Raw genomic sequence first — 15,435 nt, 5'->3', positions numbered from 1 at the left:
AGTGAATGGATAATCCACGGAATAATAAATATTCCAATCTCAACCTTCAGGTTTCAATACTGCCAAAAATATATACAGGCTGGCATGTACGAGAAATTGGGAAAGGGGTACCTTAAAACAACATGGAACCTGCCCTATTCACATGCATGTGTCAGTAATAAAGGACAGAAAGTGTTTCTTAGTGGCAACAATTGTGCTATGTCACTAAGCGGCACGCTTCTGTGTAACGGTATTAGTTTGCACGGAGCCTGTGAAGGGAATTCATACAACCTTTCATGTCACCAGCAAGGCGCACCTGCAACTGAAATAGAACCATTCTTTCAAAGACTCTATAATGGGAGTTACATTCTTATTGTAGACCGCAGATGTTGTAGTCTTATGCCCGGGACTCCTTATCTAGTAACTACAACGGCGAAGGTCAAGTGCTGTGGACGTTCTTTGTTCCCCAGCTCCTTTCCAGACAGGGAGGCAAGGGCATGGCCCAGTTTGAAAATTACTTCTATTCGAATAGATACTTTAAGCAGAATGAAAACAGTGCTTCTTCAGACGCCTACAAGGCTCACGTCATCAAAAGAAACGTATGATCTACAAGTCGCAAGGACGACTGCAGAGATACATACATTATTATCAACTAATTCCCCCGTACATTTCGCGGAAATCCTGAGCGAAATCTTAAATATTTCTGATACCACTGGGGTCTCAAAGGTATTTAAGACAGTATTTTCGATGGCATTAACACCATTCAAAGCCATACTGGGTATTTTTCCAGATTTCGTCCATTCGATTTTTGGCGGACTTCCCCTGATCCTGGGACTAATTGCAGGAATCCTATTCCTAGTCCTTATTTTTCGTTATGGCAACCCATGTCACAGATCAAACTCTCGCGACAATGGAAGATACGATCCTAGCCATTGGATACCGGGACCGGATATCAAAAATCCTGGGACTCTCCCGGCTTAGAGACCTGAACATGACTTGGTTTCTATCATTTCGACCAATGTGGCAAAGGTGTGTTTTACCTGTACTAAGGTGTCTGCTATGCGGAGAAGAATGCGTGTTAGACACCTGTCTGACGCTACAATCGGATGCGCCGGTGGATGCAGATACACTGTTGGTTCCTACCAAGGTTCACGCTTTGTGCTGCCCTCAAAGGCTGCCAATCCTGATGACGGCATTCCTGGAATCTTCACCACTACGATTGAAGGGTAGTGAAGTTCAAGTTGAAAGCAGCATCGAACAGGTACGACCTTCTGTCAGCAATGCGAATCAGAATGTCAATGGAGACAATCATGCGCACGAATGCATGATTACCCCTATATCCGACTTAGTGGAACTTTCCCATGAAGCTGTTGACAGTTTTTTCGAAAGCCTGAATGATATGATGTTCTCTCCCGAACAGAAACAGAGACTTTTGAGTAAACTCGCACACGGCGTTCCCTGAATTCGGCCTTCAACTTTAAAAATAAAGTCACATGAACAATTTCACTCCAGTTCACGGACAGCGATTTTTTTCAGCAAAGCCCCTAAAATATTTTTCTATATATTTTTTTCCGGGACACTGATCTTCTGCTTAAAGTAAGAAACTATTCCTAGAGAACTAAGATTTCTATTTTTAGATACTTTATAGACTTTATAGACTTTAGCTGCCCGCTGGTATGTTCACAAATATTTTATTATGTGATGAAATGGTCTCGACCTTGCTTTCTGTATAGCCATATTAAGAGCCATTTCATGTGTATTTCTCATATACCAATAAGCAATAATGCATAAAAATGCGTGTTTGCTTTTGCATTTAATTCATAGCTTAAGTGCATACAATATATATGACTGCAATTTTTCAGTATATTTGAAAATTTCGAAATGCATTTATGTATTTTGGGGTGGTAAGGTATACACTATACTCTATAGTATGTTGTACTATGTTATACTATGCATAGATTAGTAGATATGACCATAGTTAGCGTGGAGTGGGTGTCGTGTATTTCTATAGGTTCTGAATCAGTCCCCCTATTCCTGACCCTATTCTGGTTAAACTAACTATCAGGTTAACTAACAGTCAGCCCATGAGGCAAGAAAACCCCCATGATGCAGATACCGTTATCTGACGCAGTCACACTACGGCACAGGAACGTGTTATCTGATTAGGTCATAACGCTTGAGATCTAATTAGACAAGCGACATTCCTCCAGCCCCTGATAAGGCATACGACGTTCTCATAACAAATCAAACCTATGACAACCTGGATAATCCGTGCGGCCATTGTTTTGATTTCACAGAGAACTTTTGCAAAAGAATGTGCTAACGAGCAAGTCGTATGACATCTTTAGTGACGTACCTATGTCCATCCTTACGTCAATCTCGGCACCTTTAAGGTATAAATATTGCCGACCTTGCCCTATGCAAACACACGCGTGGTGACAAGACGGAGCAGCCATACTTGCCGAAGCCGAGAGCAGAAGCAGACCCCGCTGGCAGCAGCCCCGCCTTCCTGACGCGCTGAGAGACGCGCTGCTATCTCAAGCCGAGAGACCCAGCACCGGCGCTTCCGGGTAGCCCTCGCAGGCAGCCTGGAATATCGAGAGCAGAGAAAGAGATACCATTCCTCATTCATCCTAAATTCCAGGTACAGAACTGAATAACCCCTCACAGAGAATTCTTTAGTTATTCACTTGGCAAAAACAAACTTAACTTAAACTGTAACTTTCTATTCCCGCCCACGCATTAGACTTAGGTCAGGTACACGGGGTAGGCGTATTTAGAAACACCAGTTGAGTACGTTTAGTCAAATGTATATGTGTATGTAAATATATTTTAATCATTTTAAACATCATATGGCTCAGAAACCATATCAATGTTTTTACAGTATTATTTTATACTATTGCTTTTAATGTATGCACTTTACTTAACTATAAGTATTGCAATAATATCGATCCATTTCTCATGTATGAGAAAAGAGACTGATCAATAAATAACACCTTTTTATTGAATACGCCCGTCTCTTCCTTTTCTCTACATTCTGATGAGACTAAGAATGCACGTACTGACTGAGTAAAATAATTGCCTTGTGCTCACACGACTCTTGAGATTGACTCTTGATTAGGGGAGAGCAAAGTTGTCATGTTCTATGGTTGTCAGAAACTAAATCCCTTCCTGTCTAATCAGGGGAGGTAATTCTTTCCTGAACATTCGAGAAAGTTTCTAGCGAACTCTGAGCTTAGCTGGCAAACCCAAAAATTAAGTCTAGTAACGACAGTAGTAGACCTAGTTAACGTCTGGTCTAGGCCTTTACTATTGTAGGTACTATTCCAATGCGCAGAGCCTATTGGGAAAATAGGAGCTACACTACATTATAAGCACTGAGCGAGGCCCTCCCTCCAATCCTGGCGCTGCTCTCATGCTGGTGAGAGCAGTGCCAGGATTGGTATGGGGAGTTGGCTGGGTCCCGCGCTGGAGCCTGCTTAGAATAGAGAAAACCGGTGGAGGAGGACGTCGCATATCAAGGTAAGTGTGTTTTATTTTCTTTAATAAATTGTTTGCACCCGCCTCACCACCCTCAATACATGCCAGCCGCCACTGCATATGCATTTTACAGAGACAAATAATCATCTGTTTGTAAATCAGTGTATAAGAAATGTTACATAAAACAAGGAGTCACGTCATCCATATGCCTAGGCATTATATCTTAAGAGTGCTTGGTCTGGAGAAGCACAAGCTCAGGATTTAAAAGTAACACACTGGTTGGAGTTGGCTTTACAATAGAGAATTTACATTAAAGAATGTATTTATATTCAACAAATCCCTTTGGACAACATTAGAGACTGGGGAAAATCATAATGTTTTAAACCGTAACTTGCAGTTTCCATGAAGCGCTTTCATGCCAGTTTATCGCTCACTGTGTTATATTAGGATTGTGACTTATGTTCTGCAAGTAACAACAAGATCTCTGTGACAAAAGCAGTAACCCACTGAGCTATCTATTTTTGTGATCTGTGTAGTGCACGTTCTTTACAGCAGGCATGCTAACCCGCTGCACTACTGTACTTAGATTCATAACTTCCACTAGACAAAATATCAACTTCCTGATCTCTCTCCAGCAGGAACATTAATCATCAGGTTTATCTTGACATTTTTATTGTTGCCTGAAAACTGCTGTTCAAACAAGGAACTCTGCAGCAGGGTATTTTAAACATGTAAGTTATTTCTAAACACAGCGCCACCCCCCTAGGGTCAGAGCCAGGTGCGGCTGCCCAGGTCACCCCGCCCTGAAGCCAGCCCTGGCTCCATGTGACTGGCCCTACCTCTCACCGTCACTGAGGATGCCGTCTCTTCCTTACGGTAGCTTCACGGTCTACCTCACTCACCTATCACATCACTAATCAGCTCGACCCAGGGCGGCTTCGGTTGGCTCCTTACTATGCCCTGGTCATCCTCCTTCATAGCCACACAGCTGGCATATGTCTCTCCACCCGCCACAATGCAGGTAGAGTTGGCAAGAGTGATAGTGCCATGCTCTCCGCTAGGGCGCTGTCTCATTCATCGCGATATATTGATAATGGTAGCAATTTGTTGGAACCTAGGTTTCCGCCAGTGTGCTCAAGCTTTTCGAGTGCTTAAATATGACACTTATCCGCCCATCGTTTTTGCAGTTTCATGCTTTTTGAACGCCATGTGGCACAGACGTAGGAATTTGATTATTGCAGCCACTGGCCAGTAGCTCCCACCCTTTTTACTATGATGTTTATGTTCGATGAAATTACACATGTTTAATCTATTCTTAGCCTAATATAGAATTGTAATTTTAATCTGCATTTTCCATAATTTTAATGTATTTTCTATTTATTATCTTATCCTGTATGTATGCATTTTATTCTGCACTTTTATGGTCCTCAGTGGCCGAAATAAAGTTATCGAACGATAATGGTATTTTTTTAAATATCCGATAGAGTAGTGCCAGATCGTTCTTAGTAAGAATAAGAAGTGTTAGACCAGTGGCGGCTGCTACTGATTAGTATGGCTATGGTGAGGGGCCGGGAGGTAGGAAACAAAATTCACTTACCGGCTGGTCGACGCCTCTCCTATGTCCTTCTTCTCTCCACTATGTATGGAAGCACACAGGCTCCCAGACTCCCCTAGCCAATCACGACTCTGCTCTCACCAGCATGACAGCAGCATCGTGATTGGTCTGAGCATCCTGGTTCGCCGCTCAGACAGGTACCGGGAGCCTGCAACAGTTCTTCACTCAGCTGTACAACAGAGCCGTGTGGAGAAATGCTAAAGTGCGAATGACGGTTTGGCCGGACGAAGACAGCCGGCCAAACCGTTATGCGCACTTATAGTGTATCAACCACTCCTCCCCATGAGACTGCATAACCCGCCATGCCCAGTACTAAAAACCAAACTGGCATAGTTAGGAAAAAATAAAATAACAATAACATTGCGTTTACTATTATTTTATTTTTCCTTTTTGCAAGTGGGGCGCCACTCCTTTGCCTGAGCAGAGGAGCCGCCACTATGTTAGACCCCCAATGACCAGGCGTAGACCTTGCTAAAAACCACTCTCTCTGTTGAGGGGCAGCTTTGTAGCATCATGAGCAGATCACTGGAGGGGGGGGGGGTTAACTGAGAATACAGGGGCCCCTACATCTTTTCACATCAGGGATGTGGGTTGTGGTTCTCTGGTGTGGCAGGGTCAGGAAGCGTGAGCATCTCCTGGCTGTGCACTGTGTGTGGCGCGTGGCATATCCGCCTCAGTGCACTGGCAGAGGCTTAAAGCTTGGCCCGCCAAGGGAGCCAAGATTCTGCCTGTTCAGAGCTAGACTGCAATGTAAACAATATCCCTCAGCAGAGTAATCTGGGCTTTGTACGTTGAGCGTTGAATCTTAGTAACAGCACGCTTACAGACCGCGTATGCATCAAATCACAGGCATTTTATTACACTGAGCCAGTGGAAGGAGAGTGTGAATGAACAAAGCACAAGCCTAGGCCTAAGGAACTAAAACACTACAATGTAATTAAAGTGCTCTGTGGTGAGGGGATCTCCATGAATAACTTATCAATAGAATGAATGGTATGTAAACATTGAACATAATATCAGATCTACTTAAATAATAAATTCATTTAATGAATTATATTTAGTTAAAGTAACATAAACAATTATACTTTCATAGAACATTTGAGAGGTTATAAGCTCGTCTGATAAGTGCATTCCACATACAGAATTTGCAAATATCAGTGCAGTGTTAGGCCCCTTGTGGTGGGGTCTTATGACCACACTCCATGAGATGGTCCAGACCCATCATAGACAGGTCACTGGTCTGTGCGGCTTCTGGAGCTTAGAGTGGACATTGGGATTGTCATGGACACAAGGAATCCGTCAAACCAATCACTAGAGCTCTACCAAAAGACTCATATGACCCACTGTGGCATCAGGACCTTATCACTCTTCGCCTTTTTGCTTTCTTTACTCCCAGACACTCTTGCAGAGCACAGCATGACCAAAGTAAGTATCTATAGTGTTTCCATTGTACATAATATCTGAATAAACCAATACCAGGCCTCCAATTCTTGTGACATCAAACAGTTTGTGCTACTCGTCCAGACTCTACTGCTCCGCGAAAACACAGGGAGGTCTGCAGCGAGCAACAAGGAACATGACTTCGGCTAAGATGGCAGGGATCGGCCGAATCCCGTGACTTATGGAAAAGGGAAAATGGATCTTATTAAAGCTGGTCCCTGTATTCAGTGACGACTAACTACTTTGTTAGTACATGACCAAACCATTTTAAGCCTCGCACTTTGCAGAGAAAGACAGCCCCTGAACATTAACCACAAAGTCTTACCACATCTCTCATGTGATGTTTGCCTTCACCACACACAGGTCCATCAAAGCTAACATCTTAATGTGTTAAATGTGAAAGAGAAATATGAAAAAAGATAAGCTAAAGACTTCTCTTTTAGGATCAGTGATATGGTGAGCGACTTCCGACACAACCCACCAAGGCGAGCCGACGCGGCCCTCAACAGGCAGTTTGCAAGGCATTGAGCTTACATTTTGCCTGTCTTCCCAAAAAAATGGGATTTCAATTATGGGGAAAATTCAAAGTTAAGGTGCATGACATACCCAAAGCCTCATCATTATCCAGCGTGTCGCTTGCCAGGCGGAAGAGGGTCGGCCGCAGCTTCTCACAGCGCTCGTACAGGTTCTGGCCAGGGAGAGAACAACAGATGCTGGTCAATACAGGTATTTACGCCCAAAAAGGGAATAAAGATGCAGAACTAAGAGAGGCTTCAGCGGTGAGTCTCAAAGTGATCTCACACATACACACAAACACATACACATACTCTCTCTCTTTCTCTCACAGTACTATCCCACTGCTTTAGAAACTACCAACACAACTCTCCACAGCAGAGAATCCCCATCAGCATAATATATCCAACAGAAGAACACTAGGCAGCACCTCTCAAGAAAAGTCTCCAAGCACATGCCATCAACACAGGAAAATACTCTGAATTTTCTGCTCCAAAATAAGACCTGAAATAGTAGGAAGGGCTAGGTAATTATGCGAGACCTAGCTGCAGTGGTGCTGATAGCGGAGAGAGGTGCTGTCACTTAACATCACCAGAGCACGCCACGCCCTAGTCCCTTACCTGCATTTCTTGGCGGTCGCGTGGCGAGATGCATCCCTTCTGGCACTTGCTGACCATATCGGCCAGCAGCGTTGTCTGCCTATGTACGTCGTTGATGGCAGCCACCCGTCTGGAGTGCTTCTCATTCTTCTCCTGTTCCTGTGAAGGCAGACAGAAATCAGTACTCCTGCAGTTTCAACCTGTTAATACCGAAATAAACCTGCAGAAAGCAACGAGAGCAACCACTGCTGGTCAAGAAGGTGGATGAATAACCAAGGTGACAAAGGAGTGCAGCGGAGTAAGCTTCGCCACTCATCCGATCCATGTGTGCCGCATATGCCACTGCCATAAGTTGAGAGATTACCAACAAGAGTTCCTCCAGAAGAGAAGCTTTTGTTAAGCAGGAGACCAAGAGGTCACACTGCATTGTTGCAAAACATGTGTGGAGGAGGCAGCATGGACGTCTGGGCTATGGTTGCTCAAAACCCTTCCTTGAGAAAGACCTAGCCGATGACAAATAATTTTGGAGACATTTCACCGAATTTGAGTTGTGGATGGATGTTCTGTGGTCCCTGCGTTGCATCAACGCCTAACAGGAGCGGTTGTTTTAATGTATGGGCCACACTGCTTATTGGACAGGACTGCCTTGGTTTTGTGGAAGAAAGCGGTCATCCAAGACTGAGAACTAAAAATTGAAACATCCTCTTATCAATAAGCATTCTACCTATGGGTGTCAAGGTGAAAGAGGGTTGGAATTAACACTAGGGATCAGCATCCTATTAAACAGTATGAAGCTTTAGGATGTCATTGTGAGATGAAGGCTGTAGAGACGATGCAACTCTGGTGATCCTGCCATTTTGCGCCATCAGCCATTTAAAATACATTTTGTTGGTTAAAATAAAGTGTAGACACCTAGGCGTGGTGGCCAAGCCCCCGTCCTTTCTTCCTTTTACACAGCACAGTCATGCTGAATTTAGAGGTGTACAGGATGTGGAACTAGATGCAGCCCTGGCACCTGCAAGACCAGCTTACAAAGGCACAGGCTTCACCTACACATGTTCCAGAGTTAGTAGGACATTATTGAACCTCATCATCAACTGTGGTCCTTCAACGCTTGCATCGGTGCAGTTCTCTCGCCCGCCCCTTGCGAGTTGTCCAATATGTCCAACTTTCATCCATCACCCTCAATGAGCCATCCCGCTTTACTGAGGGCTTTAGAGCGGTTCTGTGCCCTTCTGTTGCCTTATTCTGCAAAAACCTGTCCTCAGACGAACAAGTCAATATTTTCTTGACTCCTGAGCTTAGCTCTCTGCTCTCATTTCTCGCATGTCCTCTCTCAGTTTGCTCTTTCTTCTACCCAGTTCACGAAGGCAGTGCATGCAAGGCTTTTTCTGGCTCCTACCTCCTGTGTCCCTCTCTCTTGTCACTGAATGAAAGTTTGTTTTGATCTTGCTTGCTCTTTCTGCAGAAATTTCTCCTCCCTGTCATGGAATGTGGGGGTATTTTCCAGCCTCCCCTTCTTGTGGACATCTCTTCTCTCACTGCCCTTGGGTCGTTTTTCCAGACACCCCATTCCTGGGGTACCTACTCCTCTCATTATGTGCAGGTCTATTTGTTTTTGTTCCCCCCTTCATGAGGTCATCCATTTTCTCACTGCATGGAGGTTTCTCTTCTTGGCTCTCCATATCCACATCAGAGGTCATATCTCCTATCACTCCAGCAGGTCTTTTTTTCTGCCTCACCCTTCCTGTGTCCCACTCTCCTCTGCAAGTAGACCTCATTACTTTCTGCCCCTTCCTCTGGCACTCTCTCCCCAGACTGCATGCAAGCTTCATTGCTTTCCACCCCTTCCTCTGGCCCTCTCTCCCCAGACTGCATGCAGACCTCATTGCTCTCTGCCCCTTTCTATGGACACCTCTGCTCACACTGTCTGCAGGTTCCTCTTCCTGGCTCTCCATTTCAGGCTCTTGTCCTGATTCCCCCTCCCCTTTCTGTGTCATCTGCACCTTCCACCCCCACCTTAGATTTTACCTCCTTAATTAGAGTCTTGATCAGCCTATTCGCTGCCTTCAGGTCTTCGGGGTGGTTGCTCTTCAGAAGTCTCGCCAATAGCTGAAAAACAAGATTTGTGGCACTTTAGTACAAGACATAACCGTTGAACACTAACATCTTTGGCTCAATGCCTGTCTGTAAATAGTCTGAACAACCAGAGTAAACACACATAAAGAAAATTCTGGTCGAACACACATCTGGGCCAATTGCCATTGTAGCTGCTCTTCGCAAGCAGTAAATGAGAGGGGGGCAATGCAAGATGGGGCCAGGTGACGGAAAGATGTTGATCACCCAACATGTACCCAGGCCCAGAGTATTTTAATTAAATACTGTCACATTTTGGAAAAGAAATCAGAAAATGGACCCAGAACCTGTGATTGGAAATAGGCGCGCTGGCCTAGGGTTAGGAGTTGACACGTGGTCCAGGTCTAGTAGTAGGGTTGGGACCTCTATAAGTGATGCAGATGGGAGCATGGTTCCTGACTCCTGAGAGTGGCACCAGAGCATAGACTCTAAGGCCTGTGACTGGTAATTCTGACTTTAGACCACAGGCTCAGAATGTGGAACCCGGCACAGGATTGGTAAAGTGAGGTAGTATGGTGACTCTTAGAAGTGGGGATTGGAGTTGTGCCCTGGCTGCGCGGTGGGATGTCAGAACATTAGGATCACTGCCCCTGGCAGGCACAATGCACGGTCTCTTCTCAGGTAGATCAGTCCCCCTTGTTCACACAGGTCCTGCATTAGGGCATCATCAGACCTAGGCCTAGCACATTCCATCTTTCTCTGCCTCCTTCTATCTTCTTTGTGTGTTTTTCTCTTCTCTGGAGGAAAGTCTTATGGGGGAAAGTGGTGGTCCCCAAAAATGTGTGCCGATGGGCCTCACCGGCTCATATTAAGCACTGCCTATGATCAAAAATGGAAACAGGATGCAAAAGTGGTTTGCCATATTCTTGCATTCATCATGCATTCATTTTTGGGCTATTACTGGCGAAATTGGTCCATTCTGGTTCTTGTAGTTTTATTTGCCTCCATGTACCAAAATAGATTAATACACCACAAATCAATGATTTATTAAAAAGGAAGCCTGGAGCTAGACAGAGGGTGTTCTCTTGTCACGGCGTCACATGGCAAACATATGTAAGCAATGAATACCCACAAGGACAGGCATACATCGAAAAGCAAGCATTAGTTGAAACAAGTCCTCAAAGATAATGAGGGAGAGTACACACATTCACCTGAGACTTCTCTTCATCATCAAAAATGGAATCCTTCGGTCGTGGCGATGGTGGTGGCAATAACTTGTCTCTGGGTAACTTGGGATCTTTTTTTATAATGCCTAAAATCCAAAAAAGTGGAAACCAAAGATCTATAACCATTAAACTTTCTGTTTTGCACAACAAGCACACTAGAAATCGACACACATCCTACTTCTTTTTTTTATTAATGTTGGTTCCTGCTTACCCTGGTACTCCTTCTATATGCCCAGCCCCCATGCTCTCTACCCCACTAGTTATCTTTGTCTCTACTTGTCTACCCCTCTTTGCTCTGCTTTTCTCATTCTACCTGCCCCTGTCTCTCCCACTCTTTAGTTTCTCCTCAACTGGGTTTCTTCTTCCTGTTTCCTTTGCCAGTCTGTACCTGTTTGAATCTGTTCAGAAGTAATCCTTGTACCTTCTGCCCCCTTCCAAAGGTCTCTCCACAGAAGGTTTTTCTCTCCTAGGTTTTCTGCATCATTTTTGAACTCCACCACTGTCCTCTGCACAGTTGTTGTACTGCCCTGCTTCTGGTCCATCTCCTGGCATTTTTAGGTCGAAGCCTATCAAACAGCGCAGCTCTCTGGTCTGCTGAAGACATCTTGGGGACATTCAGAAAGCTTTCCTGCGAATGCACCCCACCCATTGCTTACCATTGGCTTCGTCGTTTGTAACTCACATTTCCTTGCTTTCTATTTGCTGGCTCTATTTGTTTTAGGCTGTCCAGCTTGAGTTTGTCCCTCCCCTTGCCCAAACCTTGTTTACTATATCCTTCCGAGATTTCACTTTCTGTAAACAGGCCTTTAAATCTTATTCTTATCTCTTCAAATTTGCTGTGCATTTTAGAACACAAAGGTCAAATGTCAGGCTCATTTTCGGAGGGTGCGTGGTGTTTTCTTTCTGTGACTTCGAAGGAAGAGTGTTTATAGGAAAGCAAGAGGAAGGCAGATTACGCTTCCCATGGAGCCTGCTCGTGCCCCGCCTACGCTCCAGTTTATGTGGCTGCAACACAACCCTTAAAACAGGCTTTGAGGGAGGAGGAGCAGGCACATTCCATGGTGGTGCTGAACAAATATACATGTTGAGGTTCTTCTATCGAAACACTGTTGACTTTTGCTTAATGTGACTCTCTCGTGAATGTCTAATGAACTTTCTGTTTACAGTCAGCAAATCAGGTACCAAACCCTTTTAATAAAAACACTCATTGGCAATCCAAAAGGTGTAGCCTACACAATACACTTAATGAGTAATAGCTTCAGTATGTGCAACATATGCAGTAGAACCGTGCCATATCGATCCTGACGAGACTGCAGAAACCCCGCATCCCGCCGCCGGATACCGAGAGCCCTGTTAATTTCAATTGGACAGGGAGTTATTTTAATCTTACTCTATCAACCCTATTGGAAATAAATCATTAAGGAAATCACCTTTAACAAGATCCCCACATCACGAGGATTACATTACCGTAATATCAAGTAACCAAGCAATCTCTTGATTCCTTCTTTGATTCCGGTCGGCGGGTTTAAATGATATTCTATTAAATTGTTCAGGAAATATAAAACCAAAAGACTATGACCTAAAAGCATCAAATAGCAAAAACTGAACTTGGAAATCTACCCAGGACCTAAATTGAAATAGAGTGTTATCTCCAGAAACCGGGAGAGTGTAACTTTTCACTTAGAACCAGATTCGACCATCGTGCTCTATACATTATCCCCTGTTTTTATAAATTTTCGTGGCTGCTCCAGAAGAAGGCGCTGGCTCGCCGAAACGCGCGTAGAGAAATAACTTGCCACACTCTCTTTTTTGACCTTACATGTATCCATATAAACAATTGGATCTTTTTTAGACGATGTTCTGAATTTTTTTATTGTGTAATATTTGTTGTTGCTGATATTTATTTTGAAATGTGAAATTGTTTGTGTTTTGTCAATTCTGAATAAACTGTGAATTTTTTAGCAATAATCAACGTTGTAGCTCAGTTCCCTTCTAATTCCTAATTTGTCTGTTGCCTAGATTGGTACATATCAATTGCTTATTTGTCCCTGGTCTAGGAACTGCATTTCCGTGTACTCAGGGGGTCCTTGTTAAATATATGCTTACGCTTCCCATGGAGCCTGCTCGTGCCCCGCCTACGCTCCAGTTTATGTGGCTGCAACACAACCCTTAAAACAGGCTTTGAGGGAGGAGGAGCAGGCACATTCCATGGTGGTGCTGAACAAATATACATGTTGAGGTTCTTCTATCGAAACACTGTTGACTTTTGCTTAATGTGACTCTCTCGTGAATGTCTAATGAACTTTCTGTTTACAGTCAGCAAATCAGGTACCAAACCCTTTTAATAAAAACACTCATTGGCAATCCAAAAGGTGTAGCCTACACAATACACTTAATGAGTAATAGCTTCAGTATGTGCAATATATGCAGTAGAACCGTGCCATAAAAACCTAGACAACACAGATAATTTCTTTCCGTAAAACTACAAACCGGAGTTTGGAAACCGACTACATTATTTACGCTAGAGTCTTTAACATCCTGCCTTTGTCAAAACAGTTTTTATACTATAAGGTGGATGTGGATGTTGTACAAAATTAAATAGGTAAACATGTTCCACTGAAACAGCAACAGCCTTACCACCAGGGCCGGCTTTAGTACTGGGGTCTAGTGCAACACTCTATGCCACTTTACTCTATGCCTCTCAGCTCTACTCTGCACCACTCTACTATGTGCCAGTGTAGCCTAGCCCACTGTGTAATGCACTACTGCACTCTTCCCAACTGCACTATTAACCAGTCCAGTCTCTGCCACTCCACGCTACTCTGCACCACTCCACCCACTTTACTCTGCAACACTGCACTCTAAGCCACTGTACTCTATGCCACTGAACTCTATACCACTACTCCATGCCACTGCACTGAAGCCTGCGCCACTCCACTCTAGGCCACCTCACTCTACTCTGACACAATCTGCTCTACTCCACTCCACTCTGTGCCGCTCCACTTTAAGCCACTGCACTCTACGCCACTCTGCTCTACTCTGCAGCACTCTACGCCACTACTCCATGCCACTGCACTGAAGCCTGCGCCACTCCACTCTAGGCCACCTCACTCTACTCTGACACAATCTGCTCTACTCCACTCCACTCTGTGCCACTCCACTTTAAGCCACTGCACTCTACGCCACTCTGCTCTACTCTGCAGCACTCTACGCCACTACTCTATGCTACTGCACCCTACCCTGCAACACTCCACTTTACGCAAATTTACTCTACTCTCAAACAATCTACGATACGGCACTGGACTCTATGCCACTGCAGTCTGAGCCATACTATGCCACTCTGCACCACTGCACTCTAAGCTTTGCCTCTCTACTCTGCACCACTCTGCTCTATGCCACTACCCTCAATGCCACTCTACTCAAAACCACTGCACTCTATACCAATGCACTCAACACCACTTTACTCAAAATCAATGCACTCTACGCCAACCACTTTGCACAACTGCAGTCTACGCCACTATATTCTACTCTGCTACACTCTACGCACAGCACACTGTGCCTTTCTATTCTACTCTATGCCACTCTACTCTGTGTCACTCTACTCTGCAAGACTGCACTCCCAACCACTGAACTCAATGCCACTCTATGAACCACTGCATTCTATGCCACTGAATACTTCGCCACTGCAAACTATGCCGCTGTACAACATTGCGCTCAATGCCAATGCACTGTACGCCATTCTGTTTTACTCTGGGCCACTCTACTCCACTCTGCAAGTTTGTACTCTCAGCCACTGAACTCAACACCACTGCACACTATGCCACTACATGCTGCGCCACTCTACACCATTGTGCTCTGTCACTGCACTCTACTCCACTCTATTGTACTCTGCACCACTGTACCTTACACCACTGCTCTCTGCACCACACTACTCTATGCTACTGCACTCTACTGTGCACCGCTCACCTCTGCGCTACTCTACTACACTCCACACCACTGTAATCTATTCTGCACCATTCTGTATGCCACTCTACTCTACACCTCTGCACTCCAGCCTGCACCACTCCACTCTACCCTACTTCACTCTACTCTGAAAGAATCTACTCTACGCCACTGCAATCTACATCACTTCACTCTACTTTACTCAAAGCCAATGCACTCTATGCCACTGCACTCTACACCAATCTACTCTGCACCATTGTACTTTATGCCCCTTTACTCTACTCCAAATTATATAACACTACAGTCTACATCACTACACTCTACAATACACCACTCTATGATGTTCTACTCCGCTCCACAACACTCTACTCCACTATATGCCATTCTACCACACTTCTCCACTCTACGACGCTCTATGCAACTCCCTCTATGCCACTCTACACCACTCTACTCTATGACACTCCACTCTTTTCTAGTACATTTGCCTCTACAACACTCTGCTCCAATCTATGCCATTCCACTATCATACACTGCTCCACTCTATGCCACTCCACTCTACTACAAT

The 15,435-nt window shown here is 44.6% G+C and overlaps 1 protein-coding gene across 3 annotated transcripts in view; it reads right to left on the bottom strand.

Annotated features, from left to right (window-relative positions):
• Positions 1 to 15,435, bottom strand: part of GGA2 (golgi associated, gamma adaptin ear containing, ARF binding protein 2) — a 107,086-nt gene that overhangs the window by 61,804 nt on the left and 29,847 nt on the right. For 2 of the 3 annotated variants that reach the window (XM_078664788.1, XM_078664790.1), the window contains exons 6-9: positions 10,908 to 11,014; positions 9,658 to 9,738; positions 7,648 to 7,785; positions 7,121 to 7,202 (exon numbers count right to left, since the gene is read on the bottom strand). In XM_078664788.1, coding sequence (XP_078520914.1) covers positions 7,121 to 7,202; positions 7,648 to 7,785; positions 9,658 to 9,738; positions 10,908 to 11,014 — 408 coding nt within the window. The remainder of the gene's footprint in view (positions 1 to 7,120; positions 7,203 to 7,647; positions 7,786 to 9,657; positions 9,739 to 10,907; positions 11,015 to 15,435) is intronic. The other variant, XM_078664789.1, reaches the window with a different exon arrangement.

Source organism: Lissotriton helveticus, chromosome 10 (genome assembly GCF_964261635.1).
Source record: "Lissotriton helveticus chromosome 10, aLisHel1.1, whole genome shotgun sequence".
Taxonomy (NCBI): Eukaryota; Metazoa; Chordata; class Amphibia; order Caudata; family Salamandridae; genus Lissotriton; species Lissotriton helveticus.
Note: the sequence above shows the minus strand (reverse complement) of the source record. Positions and strands in the feature narration are given on the sequence as shown.